We start from the raw sequence: 17685 nt of genomic DNA, 5'->3' as shown, positions 1-17685 counted from the left end.
CTGTACTGAACTCATGCATCATTGAAGTATCATCGATACTGAACACATACATAATTGAAGCATGGCAGGAGAGCACTGTATAAAAATAACCATGTACTTGATTGCTATGCCAATGCCTCAGTCTCAGTAGACTGCAGTTCAGTTGCCACTCATGCATCAGTATAGATGCCCACACTAAGAAAAAAGGTGCTATCTAGAACCTAAAAAGGTTATTCGGCTGTCCCCATGGGATAACCCTTTGAAGAACCCTTTTGGGTTTCATGTAGAACCCTTTCTACAGAGAGTTCTACATGAAACCCAAAGGGTCCTCCTATTGGGAACAGTCGAAGAACCCGTTTGTAAGCCTTTTTCTGAGTGCATCCTACACTGGGTTAGCCTGGCTGATGCGACTCACATGGTACACAGCAAGGGAGTGCTGTTACACACTGGTATGGACAGGAGAGCATTGATGGTGTAATATTCACACAGAAATTGTCTTGAGCTTTGATTGGTTCTCTCAGTTTTTTTTCCTGGGGTTGAGACATCTCATTGTTTAGACTTGAAAATTCAACAGTTGTTTTGGAAGGGGGCGGCACTCATGGGCTGTGTGGCTGTCAATATGGGTGTATGGTTCTCCTGTCTTTCTCACTCAATCAGAAAAAACACAGCTCCCTTCATTATCAATGCATTGTGCCTACAACATATAGGAGGAGCCTTTCCAGACTGTAATCAGGAAGACTTCGAGTTTGGTCTCAGCCAGACTAACGGTGGGTAGCTTACCAATCTGTTTTAAAAATAAGGCAGCAACACTTCAAAACGTGATGTGATAACAGCTTCTGATAGCTCTGAGTCTGAAATGGAACTCTGTTACCTTTTTTAATGCACTACATTTGACCAAGGCCCACAACCTATTCCCTATGTGCACAAAAGTGGCGCACTACATAGGGAATAGGATGCCATTTCAGATCCAGCCGGACTGCCTTTTAAAAGGAACTGAGAGGTCCATCTGTCTGCTGTTGAAGGGAAATAAAAGAGGACATTGGTCAGCTCATACAAACCTTTTGTTTTCCTTTAAGCTCTAGCTGCACCGAGGTGGTTCCAAGCAGCAAAATGAGGCAGGAACCATTTTGATAGCCCGGCCTGGAACAAAACATTGTGTGGATCCAGCAAGGAAAGATCTACATTCTCAAAACCTCACTGGCCCAAGAAATAAATCATTTTATCAGGGCTGAGAAGACAGGTATGTTCACCTGGGAATTACTGCAGAGGAAGGTGATAAATCACACCAATTAAAAAGAGTTACTGCCTGTGATGTCTTCTCATGACCCATCAAATTATATGTCCCTACAAATGAGACACTGATTAATTTAGGGAGAGATATTTTTACCTAGCTTTGACAGGTAAAGACATCATGAAAGCACGTTGAATTATGAAAAAGATATATGATACAGCTGCACATTTACAGGGTAGTAGTCCCAAAATGTTTGCAATGAGCTCACAAAAAGATATCTAAGAAATGTCCCCATCCACATTCCCTTATTCACATGAATCTAGTCACAGAGCTTTCATATGACAAAGATGTAAACATTGCTGCTGTTGAAACACAAGCACCATTGTGCCTGGGGTCCCATAGAGTCACTTAAAAAAAAACGTTGCCTCCATCAGAAAGGGATACAAAGACAAAGAGTTTAGAGAACAAGAAGATCAGGATTTAATCAATACGTCAATGCATAAAATCAGGACGTCATGTCAGCTCTACAATAAAGGTCTGTGAGATTGCCATTGTCTCATTATTAAAATATATATTCCATGGGGAATATCCTCTCTATGATCATATGTTTCTAACACCCTTGGAACTTGTGAAGGTCTAAAAATGATTTGATAGGTATAGTGTACATGGTGTGCAGTGAAAATGTAACCCTAATAAATGAACAAGCTTACATCTCAAAAGGCAGATGGTAATGCAGTGATGGGCCCATTTTAATTTGATAAACCAGATGTCCTCATAGACTTTGTGTTTATTTGCATTATAGAGACTTTGACAATGTCAAACACCAGACTTCACTTAATGTAAAAGATGTACAGTACAACAGCCCACATTCTGTCCTCATAACAACCATTGAAAACCTTGTAAAATCAGCCTTATAAAGATCAGCATTTTAAAAGTATTTTCCTCTGTTTATTACTTCATGAACTACATACTGGATTTAGTAGATGGACAATTGGCTTTGTTACAGTATCACCTTTATTATTTTGAGTATACATTTCTAATGTTTATTGTTTGGTTTTAGTCTCCAAATAAATTTGACCTAAATCATAACACAAAATAACAGAGCCTTTATTAGATTTCTAGAGATAAAATTATAGTCTAGTCTTTGTCTGCTTCAGTACAACAAATTCTAAGAGTTGCTCCTGCCACCTAGTGGTTGGAAAAGAAACAGAATTAGTCATGTCATTCCAAAAAGTGAGCATAACCATGTAGCAACATTTATTTTTTGTTGAAATGTCCCATTAAAAGAGGTTTAAATCCCAGTCCCAGTCCTGCCTATCTGAGGATGGGTTCAGCGGCGCTGCCCCTGATTGGAGAGGGCCTGTGGGAGGAAAGCAGTCTCCCTCTGGGAGGGTCCCTGAGTGGAGGAGCCAGGCTCTCTGGACCAGAGGGTTTGGATGGGCTGGTCCTCTTCTGGGGTGGTGAGACTTTCCTGACAAACAGAGGCACTACGGTCACCAATACATTGACACAAATCGGTTTACATGTTTATATTTAAAAAATCCACTTAACATAAAATATCCCTCTGACCATTGAATTAAATAAAAACATTCCCCACAATAAAAACAATGATCTACTGTAACTAAGTTACAATATGTATTAATATATACACTGATGACATTGCATTTCCTAATCTAAGAGTATTTTTGGCAAGCATAAAATGCAGCTCAATCACCTGTGCAGTTGAAGGCGGGTGCTCTTGGAGAGGGGTCCCATCTTGGACAGGATGTTGTTGTAGTTGTGTGTCCGTCGCGGTACAAGGCCCAGGTCTCCTGTCTTGAAGTGAGACAGCTGGGTGGTGTCCTTGAGAAGAGGACCAAGAAGCCCTGATGATCTGGAGGAGGGTGTAGGAGACAAGTATGCATGTCATTTAAGAAACATAGTGAGCTAGAGAAATACACTATATATACAAAAGTATGTGGATACTTTTCCAAAATTGGTGGATTTGGCTATTTTAGCCACAACCGTTGCTGACAGGTGTATAAAATCAAGCACATGCCTTGCAAACTCCATAGACAAACATTGGCAGTTGCATGGCCTTACTGAAGAGCTCAGTGACTTTCAATGTGGTACCGTCATAGGATGTCACCTTTCCAACAAGTCAGTTCAACAAATTTCTGCCCTGCTAGAGCTGCCCTGGTCAACACTAACTGCTGTTATTGTGAAGTGGAAATGTCTAGGCACAACAACAGCTCAGCCGCGAAGTGGTAGGCCACATAAGCTCACAGAACAGGACTGCTGAGTGCTGAAGCGCGGACCGCTTAAAATTGTCTGTCCTCGGTTGCAACACTCACTACCGAGTTCCAAACTGCCTCTGGAAGCAACGTCAGCACAAGAACTGTTCGTCGGGAGCTTCATGAAATGGGTTTCCATAGCCGAGCAGCTGGACACAAGCCTACGATCACCATGTGCAATGACAAACGTTGGGTGGAGTGGTGTAAAGCTCGCCGACAATGGACTCTGGAGCAGTGGAAACGCATTCTCTGGAGTGATGAATCGCGCTTCACCATCTGGCAGACCGATGGACGAATCTGGGTTTGGCAGATGCCAGGAGAACACTACCTACCCGAATGCATAGTGCCAAATGTAAAGTTTGGGGGAGGAGGAATAATGGTATGGGGTTGTTTTTCATGGTTTGGGACCTTTAGTTCCAGTGAAGGGAAATCTTAACGCCATCATACAATGACATTCTAGACTATTCTGTGCTTTGTGGCAATAGTTTGAGGAAGGCCCTTTCCTGTTTCAGCATGACAATGCCCCCGTGGACAAGCGGGCTCCATACAGAAATGGTTTGTCGAGATTGGTGTGCAAAAACTTGACTGGCCTGCACAGAGCCCTGACCTCAATCCCATCGAATCAAACACCTTAGGGATGAATTGGAGTGCCGACTGCGAGCCTAACATCTGTGCCCGACCTCACTAATGTTCTTGTGGCTGAATGGAAGCAAGTCCCGGCAGCAATGTTCCAACATCTAGTGGAAAGCCTTCCCAGAAGAGTGGAGGCTGTTATAGTAGCAAAGTGGGGACCAACTCCATATTAATGCCCATTATTTTGGAATGTGATGTTGGATGATGTTGACCATGTAGTGAATCTTGAGCTTCTTGATAATCATACCATATGGCAACAATGTACTAACTCTTGCAACATAAAAAAAATAAACAGTAATTGTTATAGAATAATTATGTTGCTGTAGTTCTGTATTGACAGCTTTCTCCAATACTCACAATGGTTACTAGTGCACTAGCTCACATCTGCTACACTAGCATTAGATGAGAGGAAGGCAGTACGTAGGCAGCCTCCAGTACCTTCCTGGGCCAGTGCCGGTCTTGAGCTCGTGGATGGAGTCTCCCTCTGGGATGAAGTCCTTCATGGCAGGCCCTTTCCCCAACAGAGCAGCACTGTCCAACACAGCCAACAGCTTCTGCATCATTTGGTTCCTCCGGACCAGAGTCTTCACCTCAGAGTCCTCCTCTTTAGGCACCTCCTGTTAGGATAGGCGAAGGAGTTACGTTAGTGCTACTAATCGCATTTCCAACTGGTGAGCAAATGCGAGGTAAATCTAACCACAAGTGTTAATTACTCATCTCAATGTGGAAACATTTTACACACGTGTTTATAACTAAAGTAACAAAATTCTGACTCATAACTACAATGTAATGACACAATAATTGCTTCAGGAAACAGTTTATAATACATAGAAGACTATCTACACGCATGCAATGTTTACACCAGTGGAGGAAGGGGAGAACCATCCTCAGTGAATTTTAGAAAAAATCTCAATTGAAAAAATAAGTTAAGCCCTTTTTAGATCAAATCGTATTAGTCCCATGCGCCAAATACAACAGGTGTAAACCTTACAGGGAAATGCTTACTTACGAGCCCCTAACCAACAATATAGTTTAAAAAAATAATATGAATAATCATAAGAAATAAAAGTAACAAGTAATTAAAGAGCAGCAGTAAAATAACAATAGCGAGACTATATACAGAGGGGGGTACCGGTACAGAGTCAATGTGCGGGGGCACCGGTTAGTTGAGGTAATATGTACATGTAGGTAGAGTTATTAAATGGATTATGCATAGATGATAACAACAGAGAGTATCAGCGGTGTAAAAGAGGGGGGGGGGGGGGGGGGGGGGGGCAATGCAAATAGTCTGGGTAGCCATTTGATCAGATGAACATCTAATCAAATGGCTACCCAGAAGCTGTTTAGAAGCCTCTTGGACCTAGACTTGGCGTTCCGGTACCGCTTGCTATGCAGTAGCAGAGAGAACAGTCTATGACTAGGGTGGCTGGAGTCTGACAATTTTTAGGGCCTTCCTCTGACACCGCCTGGTATAGAGGTCATGGATGGCAGGAAGCTTGGCCCCGGTGATGTACTGGGCCGTACGCACTACCATCTGTCGTGCCTTGCGGTCGGAGGCCGAGCAGTTTCTATGCCAGGCAGTGATGCAGCTACTCAGGATGCTCTTGATGGTGCAGCTGTAAAACCTTTTGAGGATCTGAGGACCCATGCCAAATTGTTTCAGTCTCCTGAGGGGGAATAGGTTTTGTCATGCCCTCCTCACGACTGTCTTGGTGTGCTTGGACCATGTTAGTTTGTTGGTGATGTGGACACCAAGGACCTTCAAGCTCTCTGTCACGTTCTGACCTCTATTTCCTTTGTTTTTGTATTTATTTAGTATGGTCAGGGCGTGAGTTGGGTGGGTGAATGTTCCTGTCACTGTGTTTGGTGTCACAGGATAGGCTGTATAGGTTTTCACGTTCCGTTTGTTGTTTTGTAGAGTTAAGTTATTTCATGTATCGTTCAGTTTCCATTAATTAAAGAACATGAGTAACCACCACGCTGCGCTTTGGTCCGCTTCTTCTCCTCCTATAGACGAACGCCCTTACAGAATCACCCACCACAACAGGACCAAGCGGTGTGGTAATGGGCAAAGGAAAAAGCAGCAGCAGGAGCAGCGCGAGGAGGTATGGACATGGGAGGACGAACTAGACGGTAAAGGACCTTGGGCTCAGCCAGGAGAGTATCGCCGCCCCAAGGAAGAACGGGAGGCGGCGAAAGCGGAGAGGCGCTGGTATGAGGAGGCAGCGCGGCGTCGTGGATGGAAGCCCGGGAGTCAGCCCCAAAAATTTCTTGGGGGGGGGCTAACAGGGAGTATGGCTACGCCAGGTAGGAGACCTGAGCCAACTTCCTGTGGTTACCGGGGGGCTAGAGAGACCGGGCAGGCACCGTGTTATGCTGTGGAGCGCACGGTGTCCCCAGTGCGGGTGCACAGCCCGGTGCGGTACATTCCAGCTCCGCGTATCGGCCGGGCTAGAGTGGGCATCGAGCCAAGTGCCATGAAGCCGGCTCTACGCATCTGGTCTCCAGTGCGTCTCCTTGGGCCGGCTTACATGGCACCAGCCTTGCGCACGGTGTCCCCGGTTCGCCTGCATAGCCCAGTGCGGGCTATTCCACCTCGCCGCACTGGCAGGGCGACCGGGACCATTCAACCGGGTAAGGTTGGGCAGGCTCGGTGCTCAAGAGCTCCAGTGCGCCTGCACGGCCCGGTCTATCCGTCACCACCTCCACACCCCAGCCCTCCGGTGGCAGCTCCCCGTACCAGGCTGTCTCTCCGGCCCATCCGTCCAGAGCCTTCCTCCTCTCCAGCGCTGCCGGAGTCTCCCGCCTCTCCGGCGCTACCAGAGCCTTCCTCCTCTCCAGCGCTGCCGGAGTCTCCCGTCTGTCCGGCGCCTCTGCCGGAGCCTCCCGCCTGTCCGGCGCCTCTGCCGGAGGCTCCCGCCTTTCCGGCGCCTCTGCCGGAGCTTCCCGTCTGCCCAGCGCCGCCAGCGCCGCCCGTCTGCCCAGCGCCGCCAGCGCCGCCCGTCTGCCCAACGCCGCCAGTGCCGCCCGTCTGCCCAGCGCCGCCAGTGCCGCCCGTCTGCCAGGGGCCGCCAGTGCCGCCCGTCAGCCAGGGGCCGCCAGTGCCGCCCGTCAGCCAGGGGCCGCCAGTGCCGCCAGTCAACCAGGGGCCGCCAGTGCCGCCAGTCAGCCCAGCGCCAGCGCCGCCAGTCAACCAGGGGCCGCCAGTGCCGCAAGTCAGCCAGGGGCCGCCAGTCAGCCAGGGGCCGCCAGTGCCGCCAGTCAGCCAGGGGCCGCTAGAGCCCCTCTGTCCCGAGCAGCTGCCCCTCTGTCCCGAGCAGCTGCCCCTCTGTCCCGAGCAGCTGCCCCTCTGTCCCGAGCAGCTGCCCCTCTGTCCCGAGCAGCTGCCCCTCTGTCCCGAGCTGCTGCTTCACCTCTGTCCCGAGCTGCCCCTCTGTCCCAAGCAGCCCCTCTGTCCAGTGGGGTCATTGAGAGGGGTGGGCATGGGGAGTAAGCCACGGAGGCGGACAATACGGCGGACTAAGACAATGGCGAAGTGGGGTCCGCGTCCCGCGCCAGAGCCGCCACCGCGGACAGACGCCCACCCAGACCCTCCCCTATAGGTCAAGGTTTTGCGGCCGGAGTCCGCACCTTTGGGGGGGGGTACTGTCACGTTCTGACCTCTATTTCCTTTGTTTTTGTATTTATTTAGTATGGTCAGGGCGTGAGTTGGGTGGGCAGTCTATGTTTGTTTTTCTATGTTTTGGGTCAGTTCTATGTTTTCGGCCTAGTATGGTTCTCAATCAGAGGCAGGTGTCATTAGTTGTCTCTGATTGAGAATCATACTTAGGTAGCCTGGGTTTCACTGTTTGTTTGTGGGTGATTGTTCCTGTTTTTGTGTTTTGCACCAGACAGGGCTGTTTTGAGTTCTCACGTTTCTTGTTTTGTTTTCGTTAGTTTGTTCATGTATAGGTTTGTCAATAAATACAATGAACAACCACCACGCTGCGCTTTGGTCCGCCTTTACTTCACAAGAGGAGAACCGTTACACTCTCAACCTGCTCCACTACAGCCCCGTCGATGAGAATGGGGGTGTGCTTGGTCTTCTTTTTCCTGTAGTCCACAATCATCTCCTTTGTCTTGATCATGTTGAGGGAAAGGTTGTTGTCCTGCCACCACACGGCCAGGTCTCTGACCTCCTCCCTATAGGCTGTCTCGTCATTGATCAGGCCTACCACTGTTGTGTCATCGGCAAACTTAATGATGGTGTTGGAGTCGTGCCTGGCAGTGCAGTCATGAGTGAACAGGGAGTACAGCAGGAGACTGAGCACGTACCCCTGAGGGGCCCCTTTGTTGAGGATCAACACAGGATCAACTCAATTTTGTTGATCCCTGCCTACAGACAGAAACTAAAACAAGAGGCTCCCACGCTGAGGTCTGTCCAACGCTGGTCCGACCAAGCTGACTCCACACTCCAAGACTGCTTCCACCACGTGGACTGGGACATGTTTCGTATTGCGTTCCCGGGAAAGCAGTATATCATTCACGCCGGGCTCCTCGGACTTGTTAAATTAATTAAAGGATTCTGCCAGACCGTGGTGAGTAATCACAGTTCTAATGTCCAGGAGTTATTTTCGGTCATAAGAGACGGTAGCAGCAACATTATGTACAAAATAAGTTACAAACAACGCTAAGAAACAAACAAAAAACCACAACTGGTTAGGAATACGTAAAACGTCAGCCTTGTTCTCTGCCGCCATCTTGTCACACATGACACCAAATAATTGATTAAAACACACTGTTTTGTAATGAAGGTCTATAGTAGCCTCAGCAGCACTCTGTAGGACAGCACCATGGTGTAGCCGGAGAACACCTAGTTTCAGTCCTCCTCTGGGTACATTGACTTCAATACAAAACATAGGAGGCTCGTGTTAAACGGCACCGACCGCCTTTGGTTTACACTGCTATGATTTTGATTCCTATCACTTCTTTACCATGAGGGCCTGTTTCAGGGCGAATGCAGCCGCCTGTAGGATGGTCTCCAGTTGTCCTCTCACGTCCCTCTCCTCCTCCAGCGCTCTCCCCAGCCTGTTTGCCTCGGCACAGTTCCTCCCTGTCTCCTCCAACAGAGAGGCCTGCACCTGCCTGTAGGAACAAACCAGAAGGTTGGGGTTAATTACTAATTCAGTTCTTCAATATCAATTGGGTTAAAAACAAAATACAAAAGACAGAAATCATACTTTTCAGGAAGTTCCATGCATGCAGTTCCATTGAAATTCAATAGATTTTGTGAGAATTAGTTTGACTGTTAATTGAACATATCTCTCACTCGTCGCTGGCATTTGAGGCCTTCGTGTAACAATAAACTGACTAGGGGAGCACCTGACATTTAAATGTCACAGTCACAGGCTGAATGAATTATTATTTCTTTGTCTGACATGAATAAGATATACTGTATCATTGTTACACATTAATGTCAGTTAGCCAGGCAAAATACTAATTAAATCATGTACAGGGCCGCAGTCCTGCTGGTTTTGGTTTCTCCAAGGCATTGATCAGTAAATTACACTGACTGCTCAGAGAACAGTCACTGAATGACAAGGAACAAAACCAGCAGACACTGCGGTTTACCAGGACCAGAATTGTGGACCCCTGATGTACAAAACAGGAACTCTGGAGTATTTTTGAAATCTGAATGGAAACATCAGACCTTAGGGCATGCATCTCTGCCAGCAGTACAACATGATCCTTCTGCAGTTGTTGATGCTCCTCTTGAGCCCTAGCATACTCCTCCAGCTCAGCCTGCATCTGCTTACACTTCTCTGTGAGCTGATGGATCACCTGATGAAAAGAGAAGAGGAGCAGAGAGGAAGAGCAGGGTAACCTGTCAGCAATCAAATCAGGCTTCAGACAGGTCCTGTCATTATCATGTGGAGCTGTTGATACACCAAAATCATGCAAGCTGACAATCATCACTCTCACCCCTTATCCCTCCCCAGTACCTTCTGGTTGCTGAGGCTCTTACGGGTCATCTTGTTGAACAAGGGCTCCAGGACCTCCATCTCTCTGCGAATATGCTTCTCTTTATCCCTCAGATCCTCGTTCTCCTCCAGCAGCTGCTTGCTCTTGTCTGACAGCTGACTAAGCTGGGCCGTCACAGACACATTCTCGTGGATGGCCCTCATGGTCGTCTCTGGCATCTTCCTGTCCGACACGCGCCGAAACTCGGCTGCCACCGCCGCCACGTGCTGCTGCATCTCCTTCTTTAGTCTAGAGGGGGCAGGGAGGGAGGACAGCATGAGCAGGAGCTCATGACCAGATCATACAGTGTACAAATGGCTTCTTAACATAATGGCATTGACCTGTCATTGTCCAGCACAGCCTTCCTCTCCAGGCTGTAGATGACTGTGTGGTGCTCCTGTCTCTGCTTCCCAAGCTGCTCCTCCAGGCCTTCCAAGTGGGCCATCAGCTCCTCCTTTTGTACACGGAACTCCTCGAGAGCTGCTAGCTTACCAGCTGCATGGGGATGGAGATAGGAGTAATACAATTACAGTTGAAGTGGGAAGTTTACATACACTTAGATTGGAGTCATTAAAACTTGTTTTTCAATCCACTCCACAAATGTCCTTGTTAACAAACTATAGTTTTGGCAAGTCGGTTAGGACATCTACTTTGTGCATGACACAAGTAATTTTTCCAACAATTGTTTACGGACAGATTATTTCACTTATAATTCACTTTATCACAATTCCAGTAGGTCAGAAGTTTACATACACTAAGTTGACTGTGTCTTTAAATAGCTTGGAAAATTCCAGAAAATTATGTCACGGCTTTAGAAGCGTATAATAGGCTAATTGACATAATTTGAGTCAATTTCAGGTGTACCTGTGGATGTATTTCAAGGCCAACCTTCAAACTCATTGCCTCTTTGCTTGACATCATGGGAAAATCAACAACAAAAAAATTGTAGACCTCCACAAGTCTGGTTCATCCTTGGGAGCAATTTCCAAACACCTGAAGGTACCACGTTTATCTGTACAAACAATAGAACACAAGTATAAACACTGTGGGACCACGCAGCCGTCATACCGCTCAGGAAGAAGACGCGTTCTGTCTCCTAGAGATGAACGTACTTTGATGCGAAAAGTGCAAATCCATCCCAGCACAACAGCAAAGGACCATGTGAAGATGCCTGAAAGACCGCTCAGCAAGGAAGAAGCGACTGCTCTAAAACCACCATAAAAAAGCCAGACTACAGTTTGTAACTGCACATGGGGACAAAGATTGTACTTTTTGGAGAAATGTCCTCTGGTCTAATGAAACAAAAATAGAACTGTTTGGCCATAATGACCATCGTTATGTTCGGAGGAAAAAGGGGGATGCTTGCAAGCCGAAGAACAACATCCCAACGGTGAAGCACCGGGGGTGGCAGCATCATGTTGTGGGGGTGCTTTGCTGTAGAAGAGACTGGTGCACTTCACAAAATAGATGGCATCATGAGGGATGGAAAATTATGTGGATATATTGAAGCAACATCTCAAGACATCAGTCAGGAAGTTAAAGCTTGGTCGCAAATGGGTCTTCCAAATGGACAATGACCCCAAGCATACTTCCAAAGTTGTAGAAAAATGGCTTAAGGACAACAAAGTCAAGGTATTGGAGTGGCCATCACAAAGCACTGACCTTGATCCTATAGAAAATGTGTGGGCAGAACTGAAAAAGTGTGTGTGAGCAAGGAGGCCTACAAACCTGATTCTGTTACACCAGCTCTGTCAGGAGGAATGGGCCAAAATTCACCCAACTTATTGTGGGAAGCTTGTGGAAGGCTACCCGAAACGTTTGACCCAAGTTAAACAATTTAAAGGCAATGCTACCAAATACTAATTGAGTGTATGTAAACTTGGAATGTGGGAATGTGATGAAAGAAATAAAAGCTGAAATAAATCATTCTCTCTACTATTATTCTGACATTTCACATTCTTAAAATAAAGTGGTGATCCTAACTGACCTAGGACAGGGATTTTTTACTAGGATTAAATGTCAGGAATTGTGAAAAACTGAGTTTAAATGTATTTGGCTAAGGTGTATGTAAACTTCCAACTTCAACTGTAAATGATCAAAGTTTGATCAGACATTTTAGAGCTGGTTTTAAATAAAAGTCTGGTGGTGGATCATGTGGATGGAATGTTATGGTGTCGAGGTTCTTAGTATCTTACCAAGGACCATGTTCTCTGAGGTAAACTTGTCCTTGTTCTCCTGGAACTCTTGGCGAAGTTGACTGAGCTGCAGCTCAAAGGAGTCCTTCTCAGCATCCTTGGCCTGCTGCAGTCCCACCAGTCTCTCCAACAAGTCTGTTAGCTCATCCTCCTTCTGGGCCAGCGAGCGCTTCAGGTAGAGCACAATGTCTTTCTTCTCCTTCTCAACGGTGAAATACTGAGAGGAGAAGTCCTTCTGTTGCACCTCCAACTCATCACATTTGTGCTGATATCTGCAAATATGAGGTGAGAAAATAGGATGATGGTGGGATTCAGTCATGGAAACTTGATTGGAATGTTTAGTTTCATATTCATGATTTAGTTTCATATTATTATGGTGTATTTTGTTTTAAACGTTAATGTGCCGTATTTTATAAATAACACATATTTTAATTATTTGCATTAGTCCTAACTGATTCGTGTTTGATTGACAATTTTACGCACATGCACCGCAGTTTTCATAACGACAATGGGTTCTATTTTGTCATTATGTGGTTATATTGTTCCAACAATAATCTGATGGTGTCAGTGCGTGTTGACTTGCAGCATTATTTCTTATTCAGAGGATCAGAGCCTAAAGAGCCTAAATATGAATAGAAATGATCTGTGCGGACCACCCAATGAAAACTCTCACTTTTCCAATTGTTCCTCCAAGTCTCGTATCTGCGACCGGTAGAAATCTTTTCCACCTTCAGACAATGCGTCGTCAAAACACGTTTTGTCTCCAAATCCAATGATCTCTTTTTTGGTTGATTTATCTCCGCTTTTCTTTCCATTCTTTTTTGGCATATTTGCAATGAAACGTTGTGATTGCACTATTAAACAACTCGGCAACCACAACACACGTTGTTACCAAGAGAATGACGTCAGGTGCTGACCCGTTGAATTGGAATGTCAGTCTGCGCCAAGTCTCGTTTGACCCCGCCCACTTTTTTTTTGGTCCATCTGAGTTTTGACAGTCCCACACTGAATACAAACACACACGTTTGTGCAAGGCACACGTTGAATACAAACGTATTTCATTTTTGAAGATCATAAGAAATATTATATAAAGTGGTACCAACATATGTGTTGTAACGTTTTTTGCTTCATCCTATATTTGAGGCCAGCTACTGATATTGTTGCAGGGAACAACAGACTTGTCATGTACTGTTAAATTGTACCAATTAAATAATATAATTGCAAAGTTATAACATTTATCAGCACAGTTTTAACAGTACATGACAAGTCTGTTGTTCCCTGCAACAATATCAGTATATATATATATATATATATATATATATATATATATACATATACATATATATATACACACACACATATACACACACACACAGTTACTACCCATCCTGATTTATACTGCTATTTACTTTCCACATGAGAATGGTGACAGAATATACCATACAGACATACTGACAAGCTGAATGTGCTTTGTACATGAAGTTATACCAGCTCCAGTACAGAGATCAGAGACTCGGGTGACTTCTACATCATCTTTACTAAACAACACAATTAACAATTGAAACAATTAACACAGCAGACAAAAACAAGGTTTGACCACTCCTCAAAAATGGCTTCACTCCTGCTCCTCAAAAGAGGCAGACAGTCATTTTCTTGTTGTCAACTGCCTCCACATAGAACATCAACTGCCTCCACATAGAACATCAACTGCCTCCACATAGAACATCAGCTGCCTCCACATAGAACATCTCATAATCTCTCTGTAGCTGGAACATGAACGGTTCCTAGAGGATAATATGTTCCTCTTCATCCAGGCCATCATACAACCGTAGTTCTTTAAGGGTTGTAATGCGGTCTTCCCCACCCATCCCAATTACACTAGGGAGGTAAACGGTGCCTTTAAATGTTTTGTCGTTCCCTTGCTGCCTCTAGGGTGTTAATTTGAAGAACATCTGATTCCTTGAAGAAAAAGGAAGAATAAATATGAGTAGAGCCTCATTGGGTGATCAAGTCAAATTACACCCCACTTTCACAATACCACCATGCAAACAAATGCCCCTATTACTAAAGGGGTTTTATCTATAACTACTCAACAAGTTATCACAACTATTATATCTTGCCATGCATCATGCCTTAAACACAGTAGACTACATACCCAGTTTACAGCTCCCAGTTCACCATGCATCATGCCTTAAGCCTTAAACACAGTAGACTACATACCCAGTTTACAGCTCCCAGTTCGCCGTGCATTTTGTTTTCAGTATCGTCTAGAAAGAAAACAGATTGTGGTCATTAAGTAATGTAAGGGAACCTCTTGGGATGTGTGTACAAGAATGCACCTTAAAAGAAGGTCCAAGAAGAATCCAAAAAGAATCCACCTTTTTTAGCTAATAGCCTTATTACCTAGTACCTGATCCTGCAGAGCTGTATACTGATGTGACATGCTGTGACTTCTTGGGGGGGGACATCTTCAACATCATCCTGAAATATATTGGAGAGGGCCGGGGTTGAAGTCTTTAAACATTGGTTTAAGACTATACCACTCATCATGACACCTCCTACCTGTAGTGTGCTTTGTTTTTGCCACCTTTTTAGATCTTTCAACCTCTCTTCTTCAGACCTTAGTGAGTGAATGACATACATTACATACATTCAATATATTCAGGTCAGTCTGGCTACAGTGAAACAAGTGATTTTAAGGATGCAAATGAAAAGATTTTGTAATGTTCAAGACTTACTGTATGGGAAAGTTCTGCAGGAGAACTAGGCACCACCATCGCCTAGTTTGCTGCGTATTTTTCTTTGAAAAAAAAAAAATCACATAATTGAATGGGTTTACCAAAAAAACATTATATCCACTAGTGATGAGAATTTCATAATTTATACATACCTCAGTGAAATCACACTGTGCTTCCATTGCAATGTACATAGTGTACTGTAAGTTAAGTAGGTTGTTAAGTTTGATAACAACAATAATGATAAACCCCCCCCCCAAAAAAAAATATTTCAGGATGTAGAAGATGTCCCCCCCAAGAAGTCACAGCATGTCACATCAGCATCCAGCTCTGCAGGAGTTTGATGTATGAATTGTGTATGTAGTGTAAAAACTGTAGGAAATAGGTCCCAAAAAGTGTCAGGAATAATAAACAAGAAAAAGTATGAGCAATAACAATAGTGTGCTTTGCTTGCTGCAAGCACAGAAATATTACTCACTTTTCCTATGTTATAACAGAAAATAGGACTAATATAATATACTGAATAGCATCTTACCATCACAACAAACACCCCACAGTTGTTTGAGAAACCTTGCTTTGGTAGATCCTGTGGTGTGAACAAGGTACCATTTTCAATACAGGAATGACAATCAAATGGTACAGTTCAGTGGAATCATTTAAAGGAATATCTAACCTGAACATCATCCACACCAGAAGTCCTCCAGGTTCCAGGGGACAAGATCTGAGCAATGTTTCTGTCAACACAGTGTATGTGAAAGTAAAGAAAAAGTACAATTCAACAGCTTTTTAATACTCCAGCATGCATAACAGTTTTCAACACAGTTGGAACTGAATTAGCCAAACTATTTTAAACAACATGTATGGGTGTTGCTGGACCAGAACATTTATTTTTGACTGCAAACACCATTTCTCACATCAATGCACTCACATGCCAAAAATATTTCATTGGACACTGTTTCAAAGCAATGTGTAGGCTTTCTTCGTAAATGTGTTTTCAAGTTTTTCTTATTTAACTTCAGTTTGCAGTGTGGACAAGTTACAATTACTTTTCTTGACTTGCCATGCATGTTGGGACCAGGTGATTTCATTATTGTATATACTATGTGTAGGCTGTGTAGACTCACTAGGTGTAACTAAGGGAATGGCCGTCGGCATCAAAGATACATATTTAGAGCCAGCCAAACACATGGCATACATTGAAACACAGAAAATCAACAATCAAATCGATTACATAACTGTACATGTAAACCTAGGCTTACTGCTCAAGTAGGCAAATTTGTCCAAATAAGATTCCCTCATTGTAAGCAATTAGCTAGTTCACATGCAAAAGGGCGCTATTGCTACTTAGCTAGCTCAAGTGAAAATGGGTGCTAATTAAACGCTATGCTAACATCGGTGCGGTAGTTGGTTATATAAAAATATACCACTGCACTGGTATAACATTAATATTACAAAGTACATTATGCATAATGACAGTCTCACTTCCATGGTTTATATTTTTATCCATGTAGGTTAGGCTCGATTAAGATTCGCTTTCGTTGATGTTAATACTTTCGACGTGAACCTCAACTTGGGTGACCTTGGAGATGGGAAGGGTTCAGGTTAAACGCGCTTGACTCCGCCCACATTGAGCCCGGCCCCGAACTGCACACTGCAGTCAGGGGCTTCTCGGCTACCCTGGTAACAAGACCATATTATTTGAAGAAAGGATGAACAAAAATATTTGGTCTGTTACAGATCTTTTAGAGGAAAGTGGTAATATCCTCAGATATAATTATTTTATGATAAAATATGATTTCCTTGTCGCACAAAGCAATATTGCTTTAAAAAAATGCTATTCTCTCTAGTCTTGTACTGCTTAAACATAGATGGATGTTGTTTGCGGGATAAGAAATGTAACAATAAACATGTCAGACAAGTTATTTCTAAAGAATTCTTCCCAGAACAGTTAAACATTAATTATATCTGTCACATTTTTTGATGTAGCCTATCTGTAATGAAGAAAATAAAAACAAAATATTTGTCTTTCCTTATACCACCCAAGGCCAAAGAAAACCATTTCAAAATTTAAAATTCTATGTATTCTTCAAATTAATTTTTAAGATTGAAATTCAATGAATATGGTAATGTGGTGGTTCATTTCTTTACTATCAAATGAGGAGAGACAAACTTATCACACAAGTCAGAGGTAAACTTAAACTAAATCTTTAATAATTAGAGCTTTGCAATAGCAATGACTTGTCAACGATTCACCATTTCTAATGATCCGTTGAGAGTGGCGAGACAAAAGTACAAAGGTCTTTTATAGCCAAGATACACCCCTTTCAACCTACATGACAAACAACAGATACATAGAATGGGTCACAAGGTGAGACTTTTTAAATGAGAAAGGAGTATCCCGTAGCCAGGATACTCCGTAGCCAGGATACTCGTTAAAAATAAATTATGTCAGTCTGCCCTATAGAGATAGACAGAGGACTCATCTTTGTATCTGTGCCATTATAGCCTCTGTGACAGCATGGGCAACGCCATTGAGGCAATCTCCAATTTGAAGTAGTCCATTTTCTTCTTCATGATTGGCTGATCCCTCCTTATGACCCGGTTGGGCATGACTCCAATGGTCACCAGGAGGGATCAGC

The 17685-nt window shown here is 44.2% G+C and overlaps 1 protein-coding gene across 1 annotated transcript; it reads right to left on the bottom strand.

Moving 5' to 3' along the window:
• Positions 1-1669: 1669 nt before the first annotated feature.
• On the bottom strand, positions 1670-13230 carry LOC139411958 (cilia and flagella associated protein 157). Its single transcript, XM_071158725.1, has 9 exons — positions 12985-13230; positions 12312-12583; positions 10458-10611; positions 10098-10365; positions 9806-9936; positions 9090-9240; positions 4555-4733; positions 2925-3083; positions 1670-2681 (listed from the first exon to the last, which is right to left on the bottom strand). Exons 1-9 carry the CDS (start codon positions 13137-13139, stop codon positions 2525-2527), a joined length of 1626 nt encoding a protein of 541 aa, XP_071014826.1. The 5' UTR covers positions 13140-13230; the 3' UTR covers positions 1670-2524.
• Between the last annotated feature and the right edge of the window lie 4455 nt (positions 13231-17685).

The sequence above is a fragment of the Oncorhynchus clarkii genome, chromosome 6 (assembly GCF_045791955.1).
Source record: "Oncorhynchus clarkii lewisi isolate Uvic-CL-2024 chromosome 6, UVic_Ocla_1.0, whole genome shotgun sequence".
Taxonomy (NCBI): Eukaryota; Metazoa; Chordata; class Actinopteri; order Salmoniformes; family Salmonidae; genus Oncorhynchus; species Oncorhynchus clarkii.
The sequence above is the reverse complement of the archived record's forward strand: the minus strand, read 5'-3'. Positions and strand labels throughout refer to the sequence as shown.

Coding starts and splice junctions, on each gene's coding strand:
- LOC139411958 (XM_071158725.1), bottom strand. CDS start 13,139: ATGCCAAAAAAGAATGGAAAGAAAAGCGGAGATAAATCAACCAAAAAA. Junction 9,937..10,097: donor AGAGCCTCAGCAACCAGAAG/GTACTGGGGAGG, acceptor TCTTTTCATCAG/GTGATCCATCAGCTCACAGA. Junction 9,241..9,805: donor GCAGAGATGCATGCCCTAAG/GTCTGATGTTTC, acceptor TTGTTCCTACAG/GCAGGTGCAGGCCTCTCTGT.